Genomic DNA, 24,622 nt, shown 5'->3' with positions numbered 1-24,622 from the left:
AACTCATTTTATATTTTTATGAACCACCTTGGAAATTATGAGTGGCAGTCAATGGAATGTTGCTCAGAATGGACCCACTGAAATTAATGAACATGACTAAGTTACATCCATTAATTTCAATAGGTCTGAAATTAGGGCCTATCTACACTTATAGCTCACACTTTAAAGCTCCACGTCCAAGCATCCTTTCCCCCCTTTTTTTCTTTTTGCTCCGTAGCTTCCCCTGTGAATACCTGCTCTTTAAAGCTGAATTAGAGCAAATGGCAATCCAGGGAAAACCCGCATTGCTGTTTGTTGCACTTCAGCTTTAAAGAGTGGGATTTCGCGGGGGGAACTTCAGGGCAAAAAAAAGAGTGTTCAGACCAAGACTTGGAAAGGGTGGACCTGTGCCTGGAAAGAATGGGACAAAAGGAAAGTGTAGACAACCATTTTAAGCATGTCCAATTGACACAAAATCACCAATGCATGGGTCCTTTTGGACCAGAAAGAGGGCAGAATGGGTGTGGGGCGGGGGTGAGGCATACTTATGTGTGCTCTGGCTACACACAAAGGGGCTGGGAATGAAACCCCTGCATGAAATGGTCACCACCTTTACCACCCATTTATGAAAAGATTACATTTTATTTTTAACATGTAGAAAGATGGTGTGTGTGTGTGTGTGTGTGTGTGTGTGTAAATATTGTAATTAAAGTAACCAGCTAGTAAATAAGTAAGGTATGGTGGTTGGGATGGAAGGACTTCAGTTGGTGATTCTGGGTTCCCCAGCTATCAAAAACGTGATACTCGCCCACACTTCTGATGCAGAAAGATTACAAAAACTGAAATTACGGAGGCACAGTCCAATCATCCAAGGAGCACAAAAATATGGAAGGCTCTCTCTCTATACACTTGATGGTCAAGTATGCCTTTGAAGTTTTCATTTCTGTAGCAAGGGAAGGCATTCAATCAGCTTGCCCGTCTGGACCCCAAGGCAATTCTCTCTCTTTTACACACACACACACACACACACACACACACACACACACACTGCCTGTACTAGTTGAAAATACTTCAAATGGAATATCCATTTTAGAAGACGTGGCTTCCATTTAACTCTCAAACACCAAGAGGATAAATCAATCGCAGCTGGGCTTTTGAGCTAACGATGCCAATCAAACATCATTCCTTTTAATTTATGCATCAGAAAGGCAACTCAAATTTCCTTTGCAGCAAACCTAATTATTTCAGGTCAGAGAATAAAGGCCTTCAGTTGTGGAGTGTATCTGAAATTTTCCCCCCTGTTTTGTAGAGTGGAATGAATTAATTTCAAAGAACAGACCAGGCCTGGGCAGAGAAATCTGATGGTTTTCTATTTGATAACACAAAGCGTTCTTTGCCCAGATTGATTGGGGATTCATATCACACAACAGAAAAATCTATTTGCTTTCTATACCCACCTCATTTAAATTAGAGATTGGTTAGACGGAGCTTTCTCCCCAAATGTATAAAGGCAGTCTGTGAACGGCTTAGAAAAGGGCCAAAACTCAGGTAGTCAGATGGTTAATTAAACAATAGAATCATTTACTTAAGGCCAAAGGGTTACGTTGAGGAAAAACATAGGCAGGGGAGGACATGGGATATAGGTTTATAGAATGACGAAAACTGTGAAGAGGCTGGACAGAAATATATAATTTTCTTCCTCTCTTATGCTTAGAGGCACTCAGCAGACTGAATTAGCCATAGATATGGGACAAACAACATATAACACGCCCAGCCCTACCATTAGGTAAAATGAGGTGGCTGCCTCAGACAGCATTTGCTAGGAGACAGTTGTTGGAAGTTGTTGGAAGCTCCATTCTCCCCCCAGTCCCAGACACTATGGCCAACAGTCAGAGACAGCGGCAGAGTGTACACTCATGCTGCCTGAGGTGGGCGAGCAGGGCGCGCCCCAAGGCGAGGCACAGAGGGCATCCCCCCGAGCCCTGCAGTTCAGGGTAGAAGAGGGGTGGGGAAGCTGCTGCCCACTCTCCTCCTGCCTGCCACTGCTGGGTCAGGCCTGACCCATCAGCAGAGCTGCAACGGCCAGGCCGCGGCCGAAGAGAGCGGATGGCAGCTTTGCTGCTCACTGTCCCCCTGCTCTCCATCACCAGGTCAGGCCTGACCTAGTAGTGGAGGTGGAGCTGCTGCGGCTGGGCACACCTCACTGGGATCAGGGTAGAATGCGCTCCACTGCCGGGTCAGACATCTCAGCAGTGCCTCACAGCCCAGGAGAGTGAGTGGCAGCATTGCCACTGACTCCCCTTCTCTCCACTGACCTGACCTGGTGATGGAGCCACTGCAGCCGGGCATGCCTCGCCACGGTCAAGGAGGGCTGCTTTCCACTGCTGAGTCATAAGTGACCCAACGGCAGAGCCGCTGCCACCGGGTGCAAAGTGTGCTGCCACCCACTTGCCTGCTCTCTTCCCCCGGTACAGGCCTGGTGCAGCTTCTTCGGGTGCAGAGCCAGGCTCCGATGAAGGTGCCTGCTGTGGGGGTTCCTGTGTGTGCCCCCTCTCAAAATTGTGCCTGGGGCCATGACACTCACGGCACCCCACACCCACACTATGCTTCTGGTCAAAGTTGATGGGAGTTGAGGTCCACCAACATCTAGAGAGCCATGGGTTCCTCATCCCTTCAGTAGGATATGGGGGTCATTGAGTTTATCCAAAAGCTTCGCTGCGATGGTGAGTTTTGAAGTGTGATTTCTAGGGAAGGGAAGGTCAGCAAATGGACAAATGATGAAGCTATTCCATGAATTAGGATTTGTAGAAAGTTTTCAATGATGTTGGAAGTGGAGGCTCACCTAGTGTCTTCATTATGTCTTTAATGGTGTCTTTAGGAACTAGGGAGAAACATTCCTCTTCTCCCAGGTCTTCGGTTAATTAAACAATTTGTGGCCTTTTGTGTGGAGCATTGTTTTTGAGAAACCTCAGGCTAAAGGTGGGGGGCCAAATGCGGCCCTCCAATCCTGTCCACCTGGCCCTTGAGACAGTCCTGCTCCACACCACCTTCTGAGTCACACACCCTCTCCCAAAGCCATGTTCTCCTATGGGTCTTCTATTGCATTCTCCTTCAGTAATTTTGCCTGGTTGGAATATGTTCTTGAACTCTATAATTCCTGTAGTTTAAACCATAGAAACATTTAAGGGTCAGGCTTTGTAAGCTGAGGAAACCCATTTTTGCTGGAAACCACTGCTTTGATGTTTCTTGCTTTGCCTAAGCGCAACAAAAGCTGTGCAGAGGCCTCAGCAGCCAAGGAAGGAGACATATCTGCGTCCTTCCACTATGGAAGTAATTTAGGAGTAATTTAGTAGAAGATTAACTAGCTCTTACCTGCTGCACTATGGTTGTTAGTTCCAGGCACAGTTGAACAATGTTATTTTTCAGCAGTGAGTATTCTGTCACACTGACAAATGGAGACCTATTAAGAATAGGGGATTTAAAGAGAAAGCAAGTTAGGAGTCTTCACATTTACAGTTCCGGTAATCAGTCTAATGCTATGCACTATTCATATTTCCTATAAGGAGAGTCTGACTAATGACCATGTACACACTGATTTTGTACAATTTTGCACTGTATTAATGGAAATATGCCAAACTATTAATAGGCCAAAGAAAGGGCAGGTTCTACAAGACCTAGTCAACTGCCTACATTATCTTGGCTTCTTGCACTGTAATTATTAAAAATGGGACTGTGCACATTCTTTCACAAGACTTTCACAAAGCTCTGTGAAAGCAGCAGAGGGTTCTGTGTTTATTCTTTGGCATTTACACTAAAAAAATTCAGTCCATACATTCAAATGGACACATGACACAGTCTTCCATGTGTTTGAGAGGAAGAAGAAAAAGAAGAAAAGACTGAAAGCACCTGCACTTCAAAAAATTCCCCTGCATGAGGAAATATAATGCAACAGGAATGTTTACTATCCACATATGGGATAGTATGCAAATGTATACACATATGTACCTGGGAGTAAATCTCATTGAACTCAGTAAGAATTTATTCTGAATACACATGTGCAGGAAGGAGGGCAGAGTGAGTGAGTGTTTGAAGCAGTCCCCCAATACAATCTGAGTTAGCAGGGTATAGTCTCCGTTTATAGTTCTTTGCAAACTGCTAAGAAGTTTTAATTACAGTTAAGTGGAATACTAATTTCAGTAAGTATAAACAAACATATAAATAACTGAGGGATGGTGTACACACATACGATGAAATTCAGACTGAAAAGTTGGTGTCTCTTGTCAGAGGCCTTGGAGACCCAATCACAATATAGGGTTAGATTGATCCTTGTGTTTATGCTTGCAAAGCAGGTGTGGAGAAACCTGAGGCGCTCTAATGCTGCTGAACTACAACTCCCACCATCCCATGCCATTGGCCATGCTTGCTGGGAGTTGTAGTTCAGCAACATCTGGAGAGCCAAGGGTTCCCCACCCTTGCTGCAAATGATAGACTCAAGAATTGTTGGGAGGTGCAGAGTGGTGGGGTGGTGGGAGATTGCCTGAATTTGAATCCAGCCTGAAAATGTTTGCTTTTCCAGCTTGACAAATGGCAGATCACCTTCCCTGCTCAATAACTGCTTATCTCCTGAAGAGCAGATAAGACTGTTGCTCAGTCACCTTCCAATGATATATGAATTGGTTCACTCCAGGTAAACCTAGAATTCACCATCTCGAGCAGGGTTGAGCCCAACATGTGCCCTGTTTTGCCCTTTTCTTTTGTCAGTGAAAAGGAAAAAAACATATTATTTGTGAATTGCCTTCTACATGTGTGTCAAGGCAATTTATTATAAACATATAATAAAAAGCTAGTTTTAAAAACTACAAAAATAATTGAAGTCAGATTTAAAAACAATACCAAATGAACATCTATAGCAGAGACGTTTTCAATGAGCTGGACAAATTAATGTCATTTCAGCACTGTACAAATACTTAAAAGTAAATAAGTTCCAGGCCTTTTGAACCGTATTGAAACATCCTTTTAATATCACCTGGACACACTTAATATTTTAAAGATTGCTCTACCATCTTTAAAGACAGGTGTTAGTACTTTTGGTCTCCCCTGAATGATATCTGTTGGTTCACTTTAGTGCTGAGATGGTTTTTAGCTCTTAAATGTAATGTGAGTTTTCTGCTGGGTGTCGTTCCATTCCTTCATGAAAACTTTGGCATTTAGTGTTCTTGTTTAAATCTTATACAGTGGACGCTTGGGTTGTGAATGTGATCTGTGCAGGATGCACGTTCGCAACTCGCAGTGTTTGCAACCTGCAGCAGCGCGTCTGCGCACGTGCGGGTTGCGCTTGGTGCTTTTGCGCTTTGTGCCTACAAAGCACGATTTAGCACTTCTGTGCATGCGCGACCGCCGAAACCCGGAAGTAACCCGTTCCGGTACTTCCGGGTTTCGGCAGTCCGTAACCCAAAAAAACGCAACCTGAAGCGTCTGTAACCCAAGGTATGACTGTATTATACTCAGGCCACCTAGAGAATTAATGATAAGGTGATCAGAGAATTAATGATAAGGTGTTCATCCTCCCTCCCATCTGATTTGGGGTGTGATCATGTGGGAGGGGTCCTGATCCAACCTGGAAACAGTCCAACCTAGATCCAGGTCCTGAACTGATTCAGGGGCCTTGTACAGTCATGCAATGTAGACCTGATTAAACACTCTGGGTGGACCCTATTCAAGCTGGGGCTGCTGTAACCTGATGCAGCTGAATCCCAGGTCAGTTTGGGATTCATGATTTGGCTGGATCTAGTGTAAAGCCCTAATGAATATTTATCTATATTCATGTTTATAAGTTGTGGGAAATGTTAAACAGTGGGCAGTCATGGCCACCTGCTTCAGACTGCACCTTTACTGCAGTTGAGGCCACCAGTAAATACTCTGGTGTAGCCCTGTGGTGTTGCTTAGGTATAGTGCTTTGCTTAAGGATGGAGGAGAAATTTGTCTGGTTCACAGGTTTAAGCAAATCAACATCATCTGTACCTCACAGACAGGAATGCACATCAGAAAATCACCATCCTTCCCATTTTACACTTCTTCGAATTTTGCAGTACATCTCCCAGCTCAAAAAAGCATACCGAAATGCATTATAAATGCATATTAAGGATAAAACATGTTCAGAAATGAATGCATTGATATATAATTATTTAAATTTGCCTTCTATGTGGATTTTTTATTTTTTTAAAAAATCACAGATTAATTTAATTATTTGAACTGACTTAACAAGATTTCTACATACCACTTAATGGAAAAAGAAGAAGAAGAGGTGTCCCTCTAAGTGGTTTTCATGACATTATATGAAAATGTAAAATGGGATGGAAGACCCATATGAACAAACACACGTGAAACTGACACAGACCTGACCATAGCTAAGTCTTTGCTGAGAATCCTATCACTCTGGGAGCTGATCATATTTCAATTAATTTTTTATTGGAGAACAACTCCCATTTCTGCAGCCAGGTCCTGAAACTCCACCTCAAGCCATGACAAATGAACAATGGGGAAACTGAATGTTGCAGAGGGAAGGGAACCCTCCAGATTGGTGTTTCTTTGCTGCAACGTTACTCACTCAAATAATAGTGCATTAAGTGGTGGATTTATACTGGACAATCTACGGTACCCATCATTTCACTGAAATGGTTCCCCAAGGTTCCAGCATTGTTACTATTCAGGGAAGCACTCATGTACTTTGGCATTTTCTGCTATTGCTCCTCCTCTGTGGAATGTATTTCGCTCTGCCACCATGGGTGAAGCAGCAACCGCTAGTTGCTTCAGACTTCTTGTAAAGACTTATCTTTTTGCCCAGGCTTTTCCTGATCCATAACATTGGCCCATGATTGATGTGTATCAGCCCCCAAAATCTATGTATTATTTGCTTTCATATGTCTTGATGTGTTTTTACCAGATTTGGGCTGTATCTTTGTTTTCACAGATACTATTTTCATATCGTACATAATGTCCACCAGTTAGAAATTTACTAAATACTAAATGGTTGGAAAATGTTTTAAAACAAAACAAAACAAAACGTGCAAAAAAGCAACAACAATGTAGAACATTTGCTGCATAACAAGTTACAGGAGTTCAGCAGGAAACTTCAGGGAGACATGCACTGATGGGAAACAAAGCTTGCTACCATTATATGAACACAAATCGCTGTGCATGCACAATGAAAAGAACTTTTGGAACTTCTGCCTGTCCAGTGCTTTTCCCTGCGCAGAAAACACTGCTTTCCCCTCCGAGCAGTCTTCTGGGAAAACTTCACCTAAGGCAGAATAGCAGAGTAGCAGCGGTTGCCTTCGTGTGGAAGGAGAAGGAAATAGTCCTTCTGTACTTCTATCTATTCTACAGCGTTTATTTACAAGCAAATACAGCAAACTCCATCAGAGCTAGAACACATCGTTGCTTTCTCCTCTGCTCTCGGAGAAAAGTGAAAGTAACTCACACAGACAAAGGAATTACGTGACTTCCCGTAGAAGTCCCTCCCAGGCACAGGGCATTCCAGAGGTTAACCCATTAAGCACCATACTCCACAAGAACATCTGGAGAGGTTCAAAGGCAGAAAATACAAAGCCAATCTTGTATCTTTCAAACATGTCTTAAAAAACAACAACACTTCATTTACCTGTCCAGCCAGGCAAGCAAGTTCTTGGCAGCACCAATGAGGTCAACCACAGAGGTAAGAAAATCATTTGGCAGTCTTCTGGAGGCCCTGCCATCATAATGGCCACTCCTCCTCCTACCCGTGATGAAGTTCTGGAGGTTTTTGGCGGAGGCATTCAACTTGTGGGAAAGTGTTCGCAGGTTTTCTGTCTCCAGACCATAATTCTGAAACAAATGAGACATTTGGTACATTTAAAACACACACAATGAAACAGCAGTGTGCAAACATTTAAACTTTTTTTGGGATTTCAGACATCTTTATGAACTACAAAAGCAAAGAGAAAATTTATTATGATTATTTCTTGATTCTGTTTACAGGGCCACCTTTGTCACCTCAAATTAGGTTTCAGCATACAGATAAAATAACATGGGACTTAAAATCCGTAAGGACCATTAGGAAACAATTTTATTTTTTTTAAAAAAGAACTACTTTATTAAGCTACAGTATTTGTTTTAGTTAATAAAAAATAACAGTGCTGTGGCATCTTGTTCAGCGGACTCCTTGCCTACCAGCCTTGGGTTCCTGATTACTAGCACACAAGTGACGGGACTCAGCCAGAAACGTGGTCTGGCTCCTTAGCCATTGATATTGTAACCTCTGACTCAGCTCGCTTCTCTTCACCAACTGGTGTTCTGGTCCTTGCTGGACTCTGAAGTCAAGACACCAGCTACCCATGGTTCCACGTTCATCTTGCCCATTCCAGAGCTCCAGAAGACCTGTCACTCAGACCCTTGGAGACATGCTGAAAAATGTAGGCATAATGCTTGTACTGTATTTGCACCCAGCATTAGAAACCCTCAAGACTCATATTTCTGAGCTAGGGTATCTAAGACCCAGCAACATGTGGCTGATGGGTACACCTGGGCAGTGCCGGATTTACGTATAAGCTAAACAAGCTATAGCTTAGGCCCCCACTCTCTTGGGGCCCACCAAAAAATTTAAAGGGAAAAAAACCTGGATGTACATTTCCAAAATATAAGATAAAAAACAAAATAAAACCTACACACAGCAACAGTGTTTTGTGTTGTGTATGCTCCTATGATGTATTTCACTTTTAATATACTTCTTAATTGTATTTCAGTTCAACAATTACTTTGATAAAATACATATTTTGTTATGTGCAAATGGCTTTAGATACCTATTAGGTCCATAAATTACCATACAGGTATAGCATATATTCAACACAAAAAACAGCGACGATTTGTTGTTGACAAAGGACAGCTGGACATATAAAGGGCCCCATTACCTTCAGTAGCTTAGGGCCTCATCAAACCTAAATCTGGCCCTGCACCTGGGATACGTCTTTTGCAAAACCAAGCAACTAAGTCAACCCTATATACCTCCCATATACCTTCCCAGCTATCCAGACCACTTATACATTTGTGGCTAGCTTAGTAGACAAGGGCAGTAGGAATTCAACCTGATAGCATTATGCAGGGAGTACCTGCATTCTCTAGTCACTCAAACCATTGCTGGCATCTCCGTCTGTTCTTCTTGCTTGCTTTTCAGCAATCTGCTTTCCCAGCTCCCATGCTAACAATACAAGCCGCCGTGCCTGCCCATAATTCATCCCTCTCCAGCTACCCAGGGAGCATACCAATTTCCTACCAAGAGAGACTATTATCGCTATCAGAGGTAGACAATACTAACAGTTTCTAGTTGCTGGATTTCAGATAAGTCAGCCAATTCCCCAAGCACTGGATGAAGTGAGCCTGTGCTTTGTCAGTTTCTTCACCAATGGGGATAATATGACACCCCCACATGCTATGGAGAGCCGAAGCCACTCTTTTTAGGGCACGGGTGGGGAACTTCAAGGTCAGGGTCAAACCTTAGGTCCTTGCAACTCTCCTAGGCTATGTACACTCTGCAGGCCACACCCCCACTGCACCCTCCACAAGTGCTTTTGCCTGGTCAGAATGCATCCTTGAAGTGTGATCGTGTCTCTTGCTTGCCTGAATGGAGGCTGGAGAAGTGGGCATGGGCATGAGAAACCTCTGGTTTTTACACAGCTGTAATGTAACCTACTGCACAACGGTCATATCCATGGTTCCACCTAGTTTTGCCTTTGGCATGTGGCCCTCACAAGGTTTACTTTGAGGGAATGCAGCCCCTGAAAAAACTTCGCTACTGCTACTGTAGGCAGTATTGCACTTGATGTACCAGGGCTGACTCAAAGTAAATAAGCTTCCTACGTTTCTTGTATCTTTGTCCCAAACCAACTGGGGCTTCCAGTTCATTTCTAAGTGCAATTCAAAACTGGATATCAACCTATAATGCCCCACAGAAGTTGGGACTAGGATAAATGAAAGACCACCCCCTCTGAGTCATTGTTCCATTAACCACTATCTTCAAAAGTGCATTTGCCTAGGGAATGGAATAGGGCCTTTTCATGTGCACCATCCAGGTTCAGCAGTGTCCTGTTTTCACTGGGATTCTGAGTAAACAAGGCAAATGCCATTGGCAATACCAGTGGAGAAGCAACTAAAGGGGCATCCAGGGCTGGCCCAAGGTCAGAGTCCAAGAAAATAGAAGCCACAACAAAGGATTGAGCGAGAGCTAAAGTCTGAGTTTAGGCAGGAGGTCCAGTAGCAGGTAGGGCACAAACAGGTACCATGGGCATAGCTGGGGGGGGGCAGATGCCAATCAAGCACATCAATAAAAATACTTAACTAGCTGAGGTTCTGCCCCCCCCCATAAATCCTGGCTATGTCCATGGTAGGTACATATTGTTCTAGAAACTCTTGCACCCCAGCACTGGAATTTTTGAGCAGGAACTGCTGGAACCACAGCCCAACCTCAGCTAATCCTTCTCAGCTCCCTTCTCTTCAGACCTTTATTCCCAATGAGTCCTTGTCTGTAGTCAGACATTTCTCCAGATGGGCTAGGTCTCTATCTAGCATTTAATGTTAAGTTCGGTTCTTCACATTTCCACATCAGTTTGCAATTTTTATTATTTGAAAGGGTCCTCGTGAAAGCTCACCAGCATTTTACTTTCTCCTACTATACACGCCTTTCTATCCAATATGGCCTAAAATGGTTCATTTTTGTATGCTATTTTCAGTAATTTGTGCATTTATATGCACACACATTCCATGGCTGGAGAACTTCAGTACATATTCAGGGATGTGCAAATTTTGAAGGCTGGCTGTATTTTGGCTCCATTATTGGTTTGGAAAGTTCACCTTTAAATGTGAACTGAATCTAATTTCTCCCCAATTCCTATCCAAGCTACAGAACTCCCATTATGAAGAGGATCCGTGGTGGGGTTATTGTTGCTTGTTTCTTTGTTTTGTTAGGCAGGTTTCAAAAATATTTTGTTCCACCAAGCATTTGATTTGTTTGGAATTCCCTTTGGTGCTTGGCTGTGCGGTGATGGCTCTGTTTTAATGTTCTCTGTTTTATTCCATTTGTTAGTATACATCTTTATAGCTGTAAGTTGCCTTTGGGGCCCCTTCCCAAGCCCTAGTGGTGGAGAATAAATGATTACAGAAATAAAAATAAACATAAATGTTGTCCATGAGTGAACCTGGAAAGGAAAAAAGGAGGAAAGGAAAGCAGGAACACCTCAAAATCTTTTAAAAATTCAAAATGTTCTTCAGAAGTGCGTAATAAATTTTCACACAATTTTAGGAAACTTTGGTAATCATCCAGGATAGTAGCTGAGGTGAAAACTACAAAGCTACACACACACACACACACACACACACACACACACACACACCAATCCTGAGGTAAATTAGAATCACATAACTGAACATGGATTTGAACCCAAGATGCCTTTGGTCCCAGGCCAGCACTGTGCCCACCAGACCCAGCATGGAGACAAAAGTGTAGCATGGGGGGTAGAGGGCTGTGGCCCCGGGGGCAGAAGCGTGGGGGGCATGAACCAGGTGCCCCCCACATGCCTCTAGCACGCGAGCCCCCTGGGTGAGTGCAGAGGGTGTTCTTTACCCTCAGCGCCCCGCCCTGCTCCCGCCCACCAGTTGACGGGCAGACCCGCGCACGAATGGAGACAGGGTGTAGAGGGTGCTCTTCAGCTTCTGCACCCTGCTCCCACTGGCGGCAGCAGTGGCTTGGTGAGCGCCAAGGGTGCTCTTCATCCTCCATGCCATGCCTATGCCCAGCTGCTGCAGCAGCAGCAGCAGCAAGGGCTGAATGAGCATGCTCTGTCCTCACCTGGGAAGTGCGCACACCCACACCTGCCCCGGGCACCTGTGGACTGTGCTGCGCCCCTGCGTGGAGAACCTGTTTCCTTCCAGTTGGTATCAGACTACATCTCCCATCATCCCTGATGAATGGCACTGCTTGGTGGGATTATTACATAAGGGGCACATACCGGCACATAGCAGGAGGAGACGGATGAAGAGTAATCACGTGGCTACTGTGAAAAGGCTGTGGCACAGTGGCACCTGTTTTGCATGCAGAAGGCCCTAGCATCTCCAGGCAGGGCTGTTAGAGAGCAGCTCTTCAGGATTTCAGACAAGGATATCTGTCAGTGTAGACAATACTGAGCTAGGTGGACCAGGGGTCTGGCTCAAAAAAAGGCAGCTTCGAATGTTCATACTGCTTTACACAGCACTTTCCTATTTAATATTCGGCAGAACTCAGGAAATTGCCTCTTTCTGAGTCGGACCACAGGTTCATGTAGCTCAGTATTGTCAACCCTGATTGGCAGCAGCTCTCCATGGTTTCAGACAGGGGTCTGTCCCAGCCTTATCTGGAGATGCCAGAGATGGAAGCTGGGAATTTCTGCAAGCGCATATGCTCTATCACAGGGCTATGGCCCTTTCTCAGACTTTGGTCTCCACAGAGGAACATTTCTTAAAAACCTAGATCCTGGTATTTGCATTTTACTGATTCAGATCACATGTTAATGCAGCTTCAGTAGTCATGATTTAACTCCCGAGACTGACTGTATCCTAAAGTGTTAACCCAATGGTAAATAAGTGCTTGCCCCAGAGATTTCAAGAAACTGTTAAATAAAAAAGCATGTAACGAGTGCTAATTATACAGGGATGAGTTTTTAAAAGAAAATTTGCAAGCTTTCAGGAAAACAGAAACACGCAACAGGAGAAAGGCATGCTTTAAAGACATTTTGTGTTGTTCATTAGCAAATATGACACTTAAGAAATTACTCTGATCCATTTTATCTCAGGCCAGTCAGTGAACAGGCACTGAAGAAGTAGCTGAGCAGCAGAAACGTTTAGAAAATCCTTATCCAAATGTTCTACATGTGTGTAGGTTGTTGTCTAAGAACATAAAAACAATTTTCAGTGATGGCATCTTAATGGGGGTTCAGTTTCCACACAGCATCTGGAAAGTGTTGGGGTACAGTTTTTCTGGCTGTGTGAACACCACCAAACATCCTTGGGCATAGGGAAGAACACAGGTAGAGCCCTACTAGGTCAAGCCCAAGGCCCTTCTAGTCTAGCATCCTGTTCTGACAGTTCCCAAACAGGTGCCTCCTTGGAAGCTCACCTGCAGGATCAAATCGCACCAGCACTTTCATCCCCTGTGATTCCCAGCAACAGGAATTCAGGGACAGACTGAAGAACTGAGTATGAACTAGCATAGAGAAACATCGTGTATGAAATAGAGAGGCAGAAAGAAATTCATCTGAGTTTGGTATCAGCTCAAAGAGGGGCTCACTGCTGTGACTAGCCTTCTTGTTCCTGCTCCCTGTCTGTTCAAACAAAGGAATAATTTTTACATAATTAAAAAACACACACCCGTAACTTTGCAAAGGTAGATTTGCAGTGTTCCCTAGGAAGAGGGATTGGCTGTTAAACAGCTCTGGGAACTATAGCTCTCCAAGGGGAATAAAAGGTGAAGGGACCCCTGACCATTAGGTCCAGTCGTGGCCGACTCTGGGGTTGTGGCGCTCATCTCGCTTTACTGGCCGAGGACAGTACAGCTTCCGGGTCATGTGGCCAGCATGACTAAGCCGCTTCTGGAGAACGAGAGCAGCGCACGGAAACGCCGTTTACCTTCCCGCTGAAGCGGTACCTATTTATCTACTTGCACTTTGATGTGCTTTTGAACTGCTAGGTTGGCAGGAGCAGGGACCGAGCAACGGGAGCTCACCCTGTCACTGGGATTCGAACCGCTGACCTTCTGATCGGCAAGTCCTAGGCTCTGTTGTTTAACCCACAGCGCTACCCGCGTCCCTGAGGGGAATAGGGGTCCCCTAATAACTCTCAGCCCCCTTAGCAAACTATAGCTCCCAATATTTTTGGGCTGTTTTAAGTGGAATGATGCATAGTGCAGATGGGACTGCTGTTGCGCCTTCAATATTTTTTTCAAAACTAGCTCTGAATCTGCATACATGCACGTACACACACTCCACCTCAGTACCATTTGGCTTCTGTGCAATCTGGTATTTCAAGAACGTTACTCTTTTTCATTCAGCTGAGAGATGAATGCCAGAGAAAGGAAAGGGCACTGCAGTTGGAGCTGACTGATGAATTGAAACAAACGCACACAACAAAACTCCTGACTGACGATGCAACATCTTCACTCATCATTATATAAAGTTCATGATATTTAAAGTGAGTGTTTAAATAACACAATGAAGCCAGCCAGGACTTTTGCATCCTGCAAACATACTTCCTCTTTGTGTGTTGAGAAACCCTACAATGTAATTTGGCTTTTCTGTCTTTCTTTTTTAATGAAAAAAAGCACATCAGATGTACATTTCCAAATGGCTCTCATCCATAGTCTAAATGGTGCTGTCATAAAGCAGGACAAAAACTCTGCTGTTCAAAATAACTTTGTTTATTGCTTTATTTTTTAAGGTTGATTGGAATGGAGACATTTGGGGAACTGGATAAGGGGTGTTTAGGCCCCATACATTAAAGGCACATTCAAAGCGCCTGGCTTCCTAAAAAAAAGCATCCTGGGAACTGTAGCACACCCCTTTCAGAACTACAATTCCCACCACTCTTAACAAAATACAGTTCCCATAATTCTTTGGGAACTGTATGCTCCCATCACAGAAATAGAGAGGAAAAACACAAGGCAAAGATAAGCATACTTGCATATTGCAGAATTCACTTTGTCTATGGGTCTCTTTAGGGACCCAAGAGAATGAACACCTTTGGCATCCACCCACAGACAGAATGACCAGCACACCTATTTGTTCAACTTTTGAATTGCCTTCCCATTTTTATATCATTTGTAGACCATTTCATGAATTCAAAGCACAACCTGCATACCTGTTTTATCCCTATCATGTGAAATGACTGATTTGTATGCATGCATGGTTCTAATCACAATCACCCAAAATGCACACTGTTTAGTTTCTTCCTGATGAGAGACACTGTAGTGGCTACAGAGCTGAACGAGAACCTGGGAGACCAGGCTCTACATCTCTACTCAGCCATGATGCTCAATGGGTGACCTTGGGCCAGTCAACACCATCATGGGCTCCTTGGAGAAAAAAGGTGGAATATAAATGCATGCATGCATGCATGCATGCATAAATAAATAAATAAATAAATAAATAGTACAGTGGTACCTTGGTTTGTGAACAGTCTCATTTGCATACGTTTTGGATTTCAAAACGTCAAACCTGGAAGTGCGTGTCCCGGTTTGTGAACTTTTTTTGTATTACAACCCATTTTATTTTTTTGGATTACGAACAAAATTTTTGGGGAGGCCCCATTGGCAAAAGTGCACCTTGGGTTACAACCTGTTTTGATTTACGAACAGACCTCCAGAACGGATTATGGTTGTAAACCAAGGTACAACTGTATATGTGTCCAATATGACATCATTAATTTACAAGAGGGAGGCATTAGAAGGCTTGGGTAACCCCAAGATTTGCAGAAGTACAAACTATTTTTGAGGTGGGAGAGATGACCCAAAATTGGCCCATGCAGTCTAAGGCTGCCCAAAGGCCACACAAGGCTAACAGACTGTTGGAAGAAGGGAATGGAATCATGGGTAGTAGCACTCCACACTGTAACAATACATGCATACACACCATGCATTTAAAGCATGTAGCTTCCACCCAAAGAATCCTGGGAATTGTACTTTACCCATCACAGAGTTACAATTCCCAGCCTGCATGGAGATTACTTTCCAGGCAATTGCATGTAAAGCTGAAATTGCATACAGTCAGAACAACCCTGGAACCACCCTGCAACGACCATCCCTACCTTTCTGAAGCAGGTACACAAAGAGGGACTTGACCTCCATGCAAAGCAGAGAGCTTTTGAGCTTTCTGCCTTGCTTACTGAGTTCTGAGAGGCTCTCATGGAACCTTCCTAGAGCCTAGTAAGCAAGGAAAATCTAGCGTGGAAAGAGCTTTTAAGCTCTCCACTCAGCTGGCCGGCCACTAAGCGCGTAAAATATACAAGATTCAAGGATATATTCTAATAATGGTCATGCATTCCCTTTGTCAAAAGAGCTATGGTTTGTGGGAAGAGAATTGTTTCTGACTGTAGCAATGTGGTAGGAGATCTGCTTTGCATGCAGAAGGTCTCGTGTTCAACCTCTGGCATTTCAAAGTAGTGCTAGGAATATCCCTCACTGGAACTCTGAGGAATATCCCTCACTGGAACCCTGAAGAGCCACTGCCAGTCAGTGTCGAAAATACTGAGCTATATGGATCATTTTCTAAAAGCCAGGATTTGGAGACAGATGTCCAGGCATGGCAAGCAGTGATTTTCTGCAAAATATATGACGATGGTAATGTTAATATGCCAGCTCTCACAGTGTTAAATGAGATGTAAGGGGAGAAGTCTAATAAGCAGGGAAAAAGTCTGCTCAAGGAATCCCCCATGTCAGGTGTTATTCATGCCCTGCCAGTCTTGTCACTCCACAGCAGTGTTTTTAATTGGGTAATGATGATAATCACATACTCCGTGGGCAAGAGAGTGAGATATCTGAGTAAGAGGCAATTGAACCCAACATGACCTAATTTTCACAATGTCTTATCACAGAAACCCACTTCCATGTAATTTAACTTATAATTTTGCAGGGAGAGTGTCTAGTGGAATTACTATTATGTTGACTGCTAGAGTTACTACAGGGCAGCTCTCATTGTACTGATTTCTAAAGCTCTGTTTATGTTGAGCTTCTACTGAGTGAGTGATGTCAGGGGTTTTGCAGCACACTTCAAATGCAATGGCATAAACTGTTGCCTTTCTCAGCCTTCACCAACCTTGTGTCCTCCAGCTGTTTTGGGACTATATCATCCCCAGCCTTCAGGCATGCTGCCCAGGGGCTTTGTGTCCAAAACACAATACTACAATATTGGGGAAGGCTGGTCTGGTCTATTACATATATGTTAGTGGTTCTGTCCTTTATTAGGACAATGAATCATATCCACCTGAAGGGCACACTGAAAGTCTAATTGCAGGGGAAGGACTTTGTTTGGACTATCAAGGAGTAAACTTTTCCATCTGCTGTGCCTCAACTCAAGTTTCCAGTGGAGATACGACTCAAGGTGGTGGGCATGTCTCTCTTCACCATTTTAACATCAGGGAAAGCTGGTGAGGTAAGTGATTCATGCATTAGTCATGTTCAATACTTGATGATTGCAATGAGCTCTGTGTGGGGCTACTCTTGCACTTTGTCCAGCTGGTGCAAAATACTGTGGTTGGACTGCTGGCAGTGACAGACTAACGCCAGCTCGAAAACATGCACTGGTCACCCATATGTTATAGGGGCAGGTTCAAGGCTCTTGTATTCATTTACAAAGACCTTAACAACTTGGGTTCCTTGATCCCTTAAATTCCTGCTTGATCACTGAGATCTTTAGGGGAGTCTCTGTCGGTGGTCACCCATGGCTCAGGCACGCAGCCTAAGAGACATAACTCTCTCTCAACTGAGATCACACTGGCACACTCTGTTGTTGAACCTCAGACACATGAAAAAGACTTTCTTAGTCATGCAGGAATTGTAAGGTAGTGTTCATGTACTGTCTTATGACTTTTTTTAAAAAAAGTTTTATTCTCTGTATTTTACATGCATGGCTTAGAAACGCTCATGGTTAAGAAATATATAAATGCCTTAAATAAAAACACACATGTTAGGCTGAGAGACAGCAACTGCCCTAAAGTTGTCAAATTATTTCATAGCTGAGTGAGAATTTGAACCCTGGACACCCAAGCTCCTAGTTCAACACGCTATAGCATACCCGAGGAATCCCCTCAGATCAAAGGGCAGCCCCCTGGTTTTCTTGTGCTTCCTTATTACTACATTAGAATATTCACTGGGGCAGCATTGATTATATTAAGGGGTATTCATTTTAATAAAAGATACTGCTGACTTCAAAGACACCGCATTAGATTCTGAGCAGCTGCTGAGTTTCTGTAATGCAAAGCTTGTAGGCAATGCAAGAGAGGCAGCTTTAAATGTATTTTGCATCAAATATTAGCCTAGCAGGCTGAACATGCACAACTGTAAAGGTAGCAAAAAAAAACAACCCCAGGGCTGCTCTAAATTATGGAAAGCTGGCACAGCCTAAAGGCAGGACAGAAGCAGCAGTGGCTGTGAAGAATACAAAGATGATAGGGCCCTGTCCTCTATTTCCATGAGTTCTCCTTTGTATTTCAGTCTGAGGCTATGCACACATGATGGGCTTAACAAAGTCAGTCCATGCACCCTGGGCTGGCCCAAGATGATTTGGCACCTGAGGTGGACCATGAAATGTACCACCACGGGAAATAAGGGGAGAGAGAAGATCTACATTGGGAACAAAGTGGAGGAATCAAATCCACCTTATCAGATGGAATCAAACACTGACTGACAAGGAGGCAACAGATCCAGCCTCCAAGGTGTGCACCACAGGTATTGATGGCATTGCAGTGACAGCAGCAGGCGATGCATTTCTTGGAGACTGGATCTTCTGCTTCTGGGGATCCTGCTGCCTGAGGCGGTCGCCTCGCCTTGCCTCATGGATGGGCCAGCCCTGCATTCCTGCTGCCCTCATGTTTCAAGTTGCATATTTGTGTTGCTGCACATACTAGGGAGACGGTGGGGATGCCTTAACATGACACACATTACTTGTTTCCCTGTGTTTGCAGTCCCCAAACTCCTATACAATGAAACTGTTATATGCCCATGAGCTGCCACATGCACAGATGCTACAGCCGTCTCAAATGTACACACCTCAGCTTAATAGTGGCTCATGTTTTGAAATTGGATGGAAATTACTTTGAAGCATAAAATAAAAATAGTCAACCACTTTCCTGAAGAAAGGGACTATCCCAAATAAGGGGATATCTTTGGTGGGAGTTGTTATGTTATGTTATGTTATGTTATGTTGTGTTGTGTTGTGTTGTGTTGTGTTGTGTTGTGTTGTGTTGTGTTGCGTTGCGTTGCGTTGCGTTGCGTTATGCTCAGAAGGCTTGATTGTCCTTTTCCTCAAATCTATGATCATAAACTGGGCATCTTGTCATCCCCCCCCTTTCCTCTGGACAAATTCATGAGACTTCTAGATATCTGCAGGGGAGGCCACAAACCAGAGCACACCAGTAATCCTTATCCATTGTAAGTGAAACATGAACATACTTTATTAGCCTATTTATCATAAAGTGACATTTATCAGGCTTAAATGATGCAAAAATGACTTAATTGGGCACATCCATTCAAATGAGAAATAATGGTAGCAAAACCAAATATCCTGCTATTTTAATTCCCCTAGGGAAGCCAGCAATATTAAAAAAATAAATAAAAAGAAAGTTGTTACAGCAAGGAATATGGGAAGACAAATAGAGCAATAATTTGAAATAAGCACTGGATTTCCTTTAAGGGGAAAAAATGAAACAGGATTTAACAGGAGAGCTAGTAAGCTGTAGTCAATTAGAATGTTGGACTAGGACTTGGAGCCCAGTGTTCAAATCCTCACTCAGCCAAGAAGCTCACTGAGTGACATTGGGCCAATCACCAACTCTCAGCCTAACCTACATCACAGGGTTGTTGTGCTGATAAAATGAGGCAGGGGAAGGACCATGTATGTCACCTTGAGCTCTTCACAGAAAGGTGCAATATAAATGCAATAATAAATGAAACTAGAAATAAACAATTGAAGGCTGTGGTCCTATACATGTTAACTCAGAAATATATCCCATTGAATTCAATTAAATATACTCCCTCCCAGGTAAGTGTGCATAGGGCCAACAGCAAAATCCCAGGCTTTCCCCCCCAGAATTAAGTTCCATTGAGTTCAACATATAGGATGGCAACCTTAGGATTCTATTTTCCTGGAAGTAAGCTTAAATGAATTCAATGGGATCTAGACATAAATATGAGATTTGTGCTCCAAGATTATTTCCTACTCAAGAGAAGTAAATTACACTCTTTCCTTAGCCGGGTTTTGATGAACTAAAGAAGCAAACCGGCTGAGAAGCAATCTAAGAAGTGCTCCCATCTGTCATTTCCTGACACTGTGTAGTTCTGAGAAAGAAAAGGCTTGAAAGGATGAGCACTCTGTGTTTGTTTATAATAAAACAACATAAAAATAAAATTTACATTTTTAAACAGAAGAATATTGAAACATGCTGTGTGCCTTTCAGTGTTTGGGAGCTGTTTGAAGGCTCTCACTTCAGAGTACTGCATTCGAGAGAGCAGAAGTCTGTTGGAAAACTCCTACCATCACTGTCAAAGGAACAACTTAGACACAGGTGTGGGGCTCAATGGCTTGTAATTATTGTGGCTCTTTAGAATCTTGTACCTGGTGAATATTTGCTTTTATCTTTTTTCAGATTTAGAATGGCTCCCCCAAGACCTGGGTTGGGCAAATTCCTAGGTGCCTATATCCAAATTTGAGGGAGCTGGTACCAGGTTATCATTTTGCATTTTTTGATTGGCATTGGTCTTTCATATTGATGAACAAATGCTTCCATTTCCTAAACATCAGCATGAAACAGGACGTGCTCTGGGGTACAACCCCTATAGGGCTTTTTACTGGAAAGGATTTTTGCAAGAGGATCAATGTGCAAGTTTTTTGTACAGATGAGTAAGATATGTACATCCTAAAGCAAATGGTGTCCAAGGAAAGAAAAGTCTTTGGTGATGCCTCCTTTCTATTTGTTAACTTTTGGATTACCTTATTTTTAATTGCATTGTATCCCATCTCACAACTCAATTGCAGAATCTGCATGCCTTACTTGTTCCTGTCATATAAAATGACAGATCCCTGTGTGCAAATGTGATTAAAATCACTCACATACAGCGTTTTCTTATAATGGGCACTGATGTTGAACATTTTCTCAAAAAATAGTAGCAACAATATTAATGCAGTGCCTACCATGCTTGTCACTGCTGCTCACTTTAAAAGTGAAGATGAACTGTCTATACTATTTTTGTTTCCATTGTTGTCATTTACAAATGACTAGCATAATTTAAACAGAATTACAATACCCTAATATAAACATTTTTAAACATAGTGTTTGGAAACACATTGCAAATTTGGAGAAGTGCAGAATTTGAAGGGAAGCTGTGTTTTGGATCACACTGAAAAGTGCAAATTGGACAGTTTCTCATTAAAATGCAAACAAAATCAGTTTCTACCCCATCCCTATAACCACTGGAAGCTAAACCAGATAAGACGGAGGCATTATTTGTTGGGACCCATTCAGTTCAATGTTCATTTCTCATGAGTAATGAACACCAGGATGAGTACTGAACAGGTACTTTTTTTAAATTAAAAAGAAAAATGCCACCCCATTTGCCACTAACGGGGTGAGAGATATAACCTTTTCTGGTTGCAGCAGAGCTGATTTCCATGCTTCCTAGCCGGCAACATTTTATTCCTGGAATGACAAGATCTTGTTCTGGGACATTCTATGAAAAACAGGGCAAACACTAACAGGAGTCATTTCAAGGGGGTGATGGCAGCTACTTCCCAACCACAATGTTTCACAATGATTTAATGTCTGGGGCATTCTGGGAAAATAAAACTGTAGGAAACAAGAGGCGGGCGGACACCCAAATCAATGCTTCTGCCACCACATGTGCTAGAAAGAAGCCAAACAAAAATAAAAGAAGAGGGTCTTGGGAAATGAATATGAGAATTACATAATGAATGGGAATGTAATGAATGAATAAAGCCAATGTGATCTTAATGAATGAAGAACAAAATGAATGAGGTCTTTAATAATAAAAATGAGTGGAGGCACAAAACAAAGCAAATTTCTTCCATACACTTATGTGTGAAGCACGAACTGAGAGAGTGGCACTCTGGGTGGCTTGCTTAATGAGGCCCAACATCTGTCAGACTCCGCCAATCTCTGGCACTGACTCACCAGGCACTGACACCAGTCATGAACCCCACTCCCCCTTCATTTCAGTGGGAGTTTTATCAGAGTCAATGCATGTTCCCATTTAATATAAAGAGAATGCAAATTGTTCTAGACCTTAGTGGTTGAAATGGTGCATCTGACGGCAACTTCTAGGGAGCATCAGTGGCCCTTTTGTAATGGTAAAAATAACATGGTATATAGCATGTCTGCACACCTTATGTGCAAGCATCTGAAGCTGCTCCAATCAAGGCATTAAGCTGCTAATATTTAAAATGTGCTTTAATTTTTATTTTGTAACTCCCCCTCTCCAAAACTAGGCTGCTCTTTTAGAGGCTTTCTCCTTAGACTGCACGTAGCAGACAATGAGGGCAGGCTAGGGAAGAATAAAGGATAACTAATCCAGTGATATTGAAACGCTGGGCTGTGTATGAGTCAGAGCACATCTGGCAATGTGGACTCAGTAAATTAATTTGGATATGCACCAATGGACAGTAATCAAGCTTTATGTCAGCCAATAAACAGCAGTGTAATGAAGTACAAAAGCTTGCATTAGGTTTAATCACACCAAAGTTCTAGCCGCTTTAGAACTTAGCAGTGAGGCCTAAAACAAAATGAACACCCAGGTGTCTGCAAAGAGAACAGTGTATTCCTACTACCACCACCAAAACCAAAATATTATTATTCTAAGTTGTATGCGTTTCTATTTTTCCCATGACTCTGAAGCAAAAAGAGAAAAGCAATGGCACAATTCGGTGTGTGTACAAAGTGGTTTATGTCAGAGTGAAACATGATTACAGATTACAATCAAATTAAAAAATACATTCTGCAATATGTGCAAATCAAAGACTACGCAAGCAAAATGGGAGAAAATGTCACTTCTTTCAAGAGCAATGCTTTTAGCATGAAGAGAGCCTTACTGCACACAGCCATACAAAGGTTTAGCAGTATAAAATCTTTTAACAGTCTGGGATGCAGAAAACGTGGAGTGCTTTTAGGAAGAAATTGGGATGTAAAAGGGAGACAAGACAGAAAGAGAAGGAAGAAGCTTTATCTTCAATGTGGACTAGTCCAAATATACTTGCGAGGCAAACTATGACACTGCTGCCTTTTCACTGGTGAATTAGGGAAAAATGAATTGGAGAAGAGATGGAAGTCAAAATGCTCTCTCTCTCTCTCTCTCTCTCTCTCTCTCTCTCTCTCTCTCTCTCTCATGATAATACCAGAACTTAGAAGCCATCCAAATAAAACTGAAGGCTAGAAGAGTCATAGCAAATGCAAAATAATACAAAATAAAAAAAACCTATCTGAAGAAGTGTGCATGCACACGAAAGCTCATACCAATAACAAACTTAGTTGGTCTCTAAGGTGCTACTGTCAAAGTGCAAGTAGATAAATAGGTACCGCTCCAGCGGGAAGGTAAACAGCGTTTCCGTGCGCTGCTCTGGTTCGCCAGAAGCAGCTTAGTCATGCTGGCTACATGACCCGGAAGCTGTATGCCGGCTCCCTCGGCCAATAAAGCGAGATGAGCACCGCAACCCCAGAGTCGGCCACGACTGGACCTAATGGTCAGGGGTCCCCTTTACCTTTACTTTAAGGTGCTACTGGAAGGATTTTTTTTATTTTGTTTCGACTACGACAGACCAACACGGCTACCTACCTGTAGCAAGATCATACTTCACGCAATGTAAAGTGAAACTATGGAATTCAGTCCTACAGGAGCCAGTGATGATCATCAACTTGGAATGCTTTAAAAGTGTTTTAGATAAATTCATTGAGGATAAGGGTATCAGTGGCTACTAGCCACAATAGCTATTCTTTCTCCACAGCCAGAGACAGTGCACCTCTGAATACCAGTTGAAGGGCTTGCAGGTGGGCAGATTGCTATTGTGCTCAAGTCTCATTTGTGGGTTTCCCATAGGCATCTGGTTGGCAACTGTGAGAACAGTGTGCTAGACTAGATGGACCATTGGTCTGATTCAGCAGGCTCTTCTTATGCTCTTATTTTCTACCACTGAGTTATGGTCCTTTTTTGCAAATCCTTGTCAAATGGTATTAGCTTCCTATTAAAGGTAAAGGGACCCCTGACCATTAGGTCCAGTCATGACCGACTCTGGGGTTGCGGTGCTCATCTCGCTTTATTGGCCAAGGGAGCCGGCATACAGCTTCCGGGTCATGTGGCCAGCATGACTAAGCCACTTCTGGTGAACCAGAGCAGCACATGGAAACGCCATTTACCTTCCTGCTGGAGCGGTACCTATTTATCTACTTGCACTTTGACGTGCTTTCAAACTGCTAGGTTGGCAGGAGCAGGGACCGAGCAACAGAAGCTCACCCCGTCGCGGGGATTCGAACCGCCGACCTTCTGATGGGCAAGTCCTAGGCTCTGTGGTTTAACCCACAGCGCCACCCATGTCCCAGCTTCTTATTACACCAGCACAAGTTCATGGGGAAATAATGACAATAATCATAACAAAAGCAAATGTACACAGTGCATTACAGATTGTGTTAAAGGATTGGATGTCTGCATGCAGCGCGTTGCAGAACAAAAATACAAAAACAAAACACCAGGTCTTGTCAATGTATTTTTCATTTCACTATTTAGTAAAACTGGCACCTAGTTCATAATAAGGTTTTATGTTTGCCATTACACTGCACTGCCCCCCCCCATGCTAATTGTCAAGTCAGAGCTTGG

The 24,622-nt window shown here is 43.1% G+C and overlaps 1 protein-coding gene across 3 annotated transcripts in view; it reads right to left on the bottom strand.

Annotated features, from left to right (window-relative positions):
* The window catches only part of LOC308579257 (connector enhancer of kinase suppressor of ras 2-like), a 314,404-nt gene that overhangs the window by 181,177 nt on the left and 108,605 nt on the right, over positions 1-24,622 (bottom strand). For all 3 annotated transcript variants that reach the window (XM_081180125.1, XM_081180123.1, XM_081180124.1), the window contains exons 3-4: positions 7,640-7,842; positions 3,352-3,439 (exon numbers count right to left, since the gene is read on the bottom strand). In XM_081180125.1, the coding sequence (XP_081036251.1) occupies positions 3,352-3,439; positions 7,640-7,842 (291 nt within the window). The remainder of the gene's footprint in view (positions 1-3,351; positions 3,440-7,639; positions 7,843-24,622) is intronic.

This window comes from Podarcis bocagei (assembly GCF_964188305.1).
Source record: "Podarcis bocagei genome assembly, chromosome: Z".
In the NCBI taxonomy this organism is placed as follows: Eukaryota; Metazoa; Chordata; class Lepidosauria; order Squamata; family Lacertidae; genus Podarcis; species Podarcis bocagei.
Note: the sequence above shows the minus strand (reverse complement) of the source record. Positions and strands in the feature narration are given on the sequence as shown.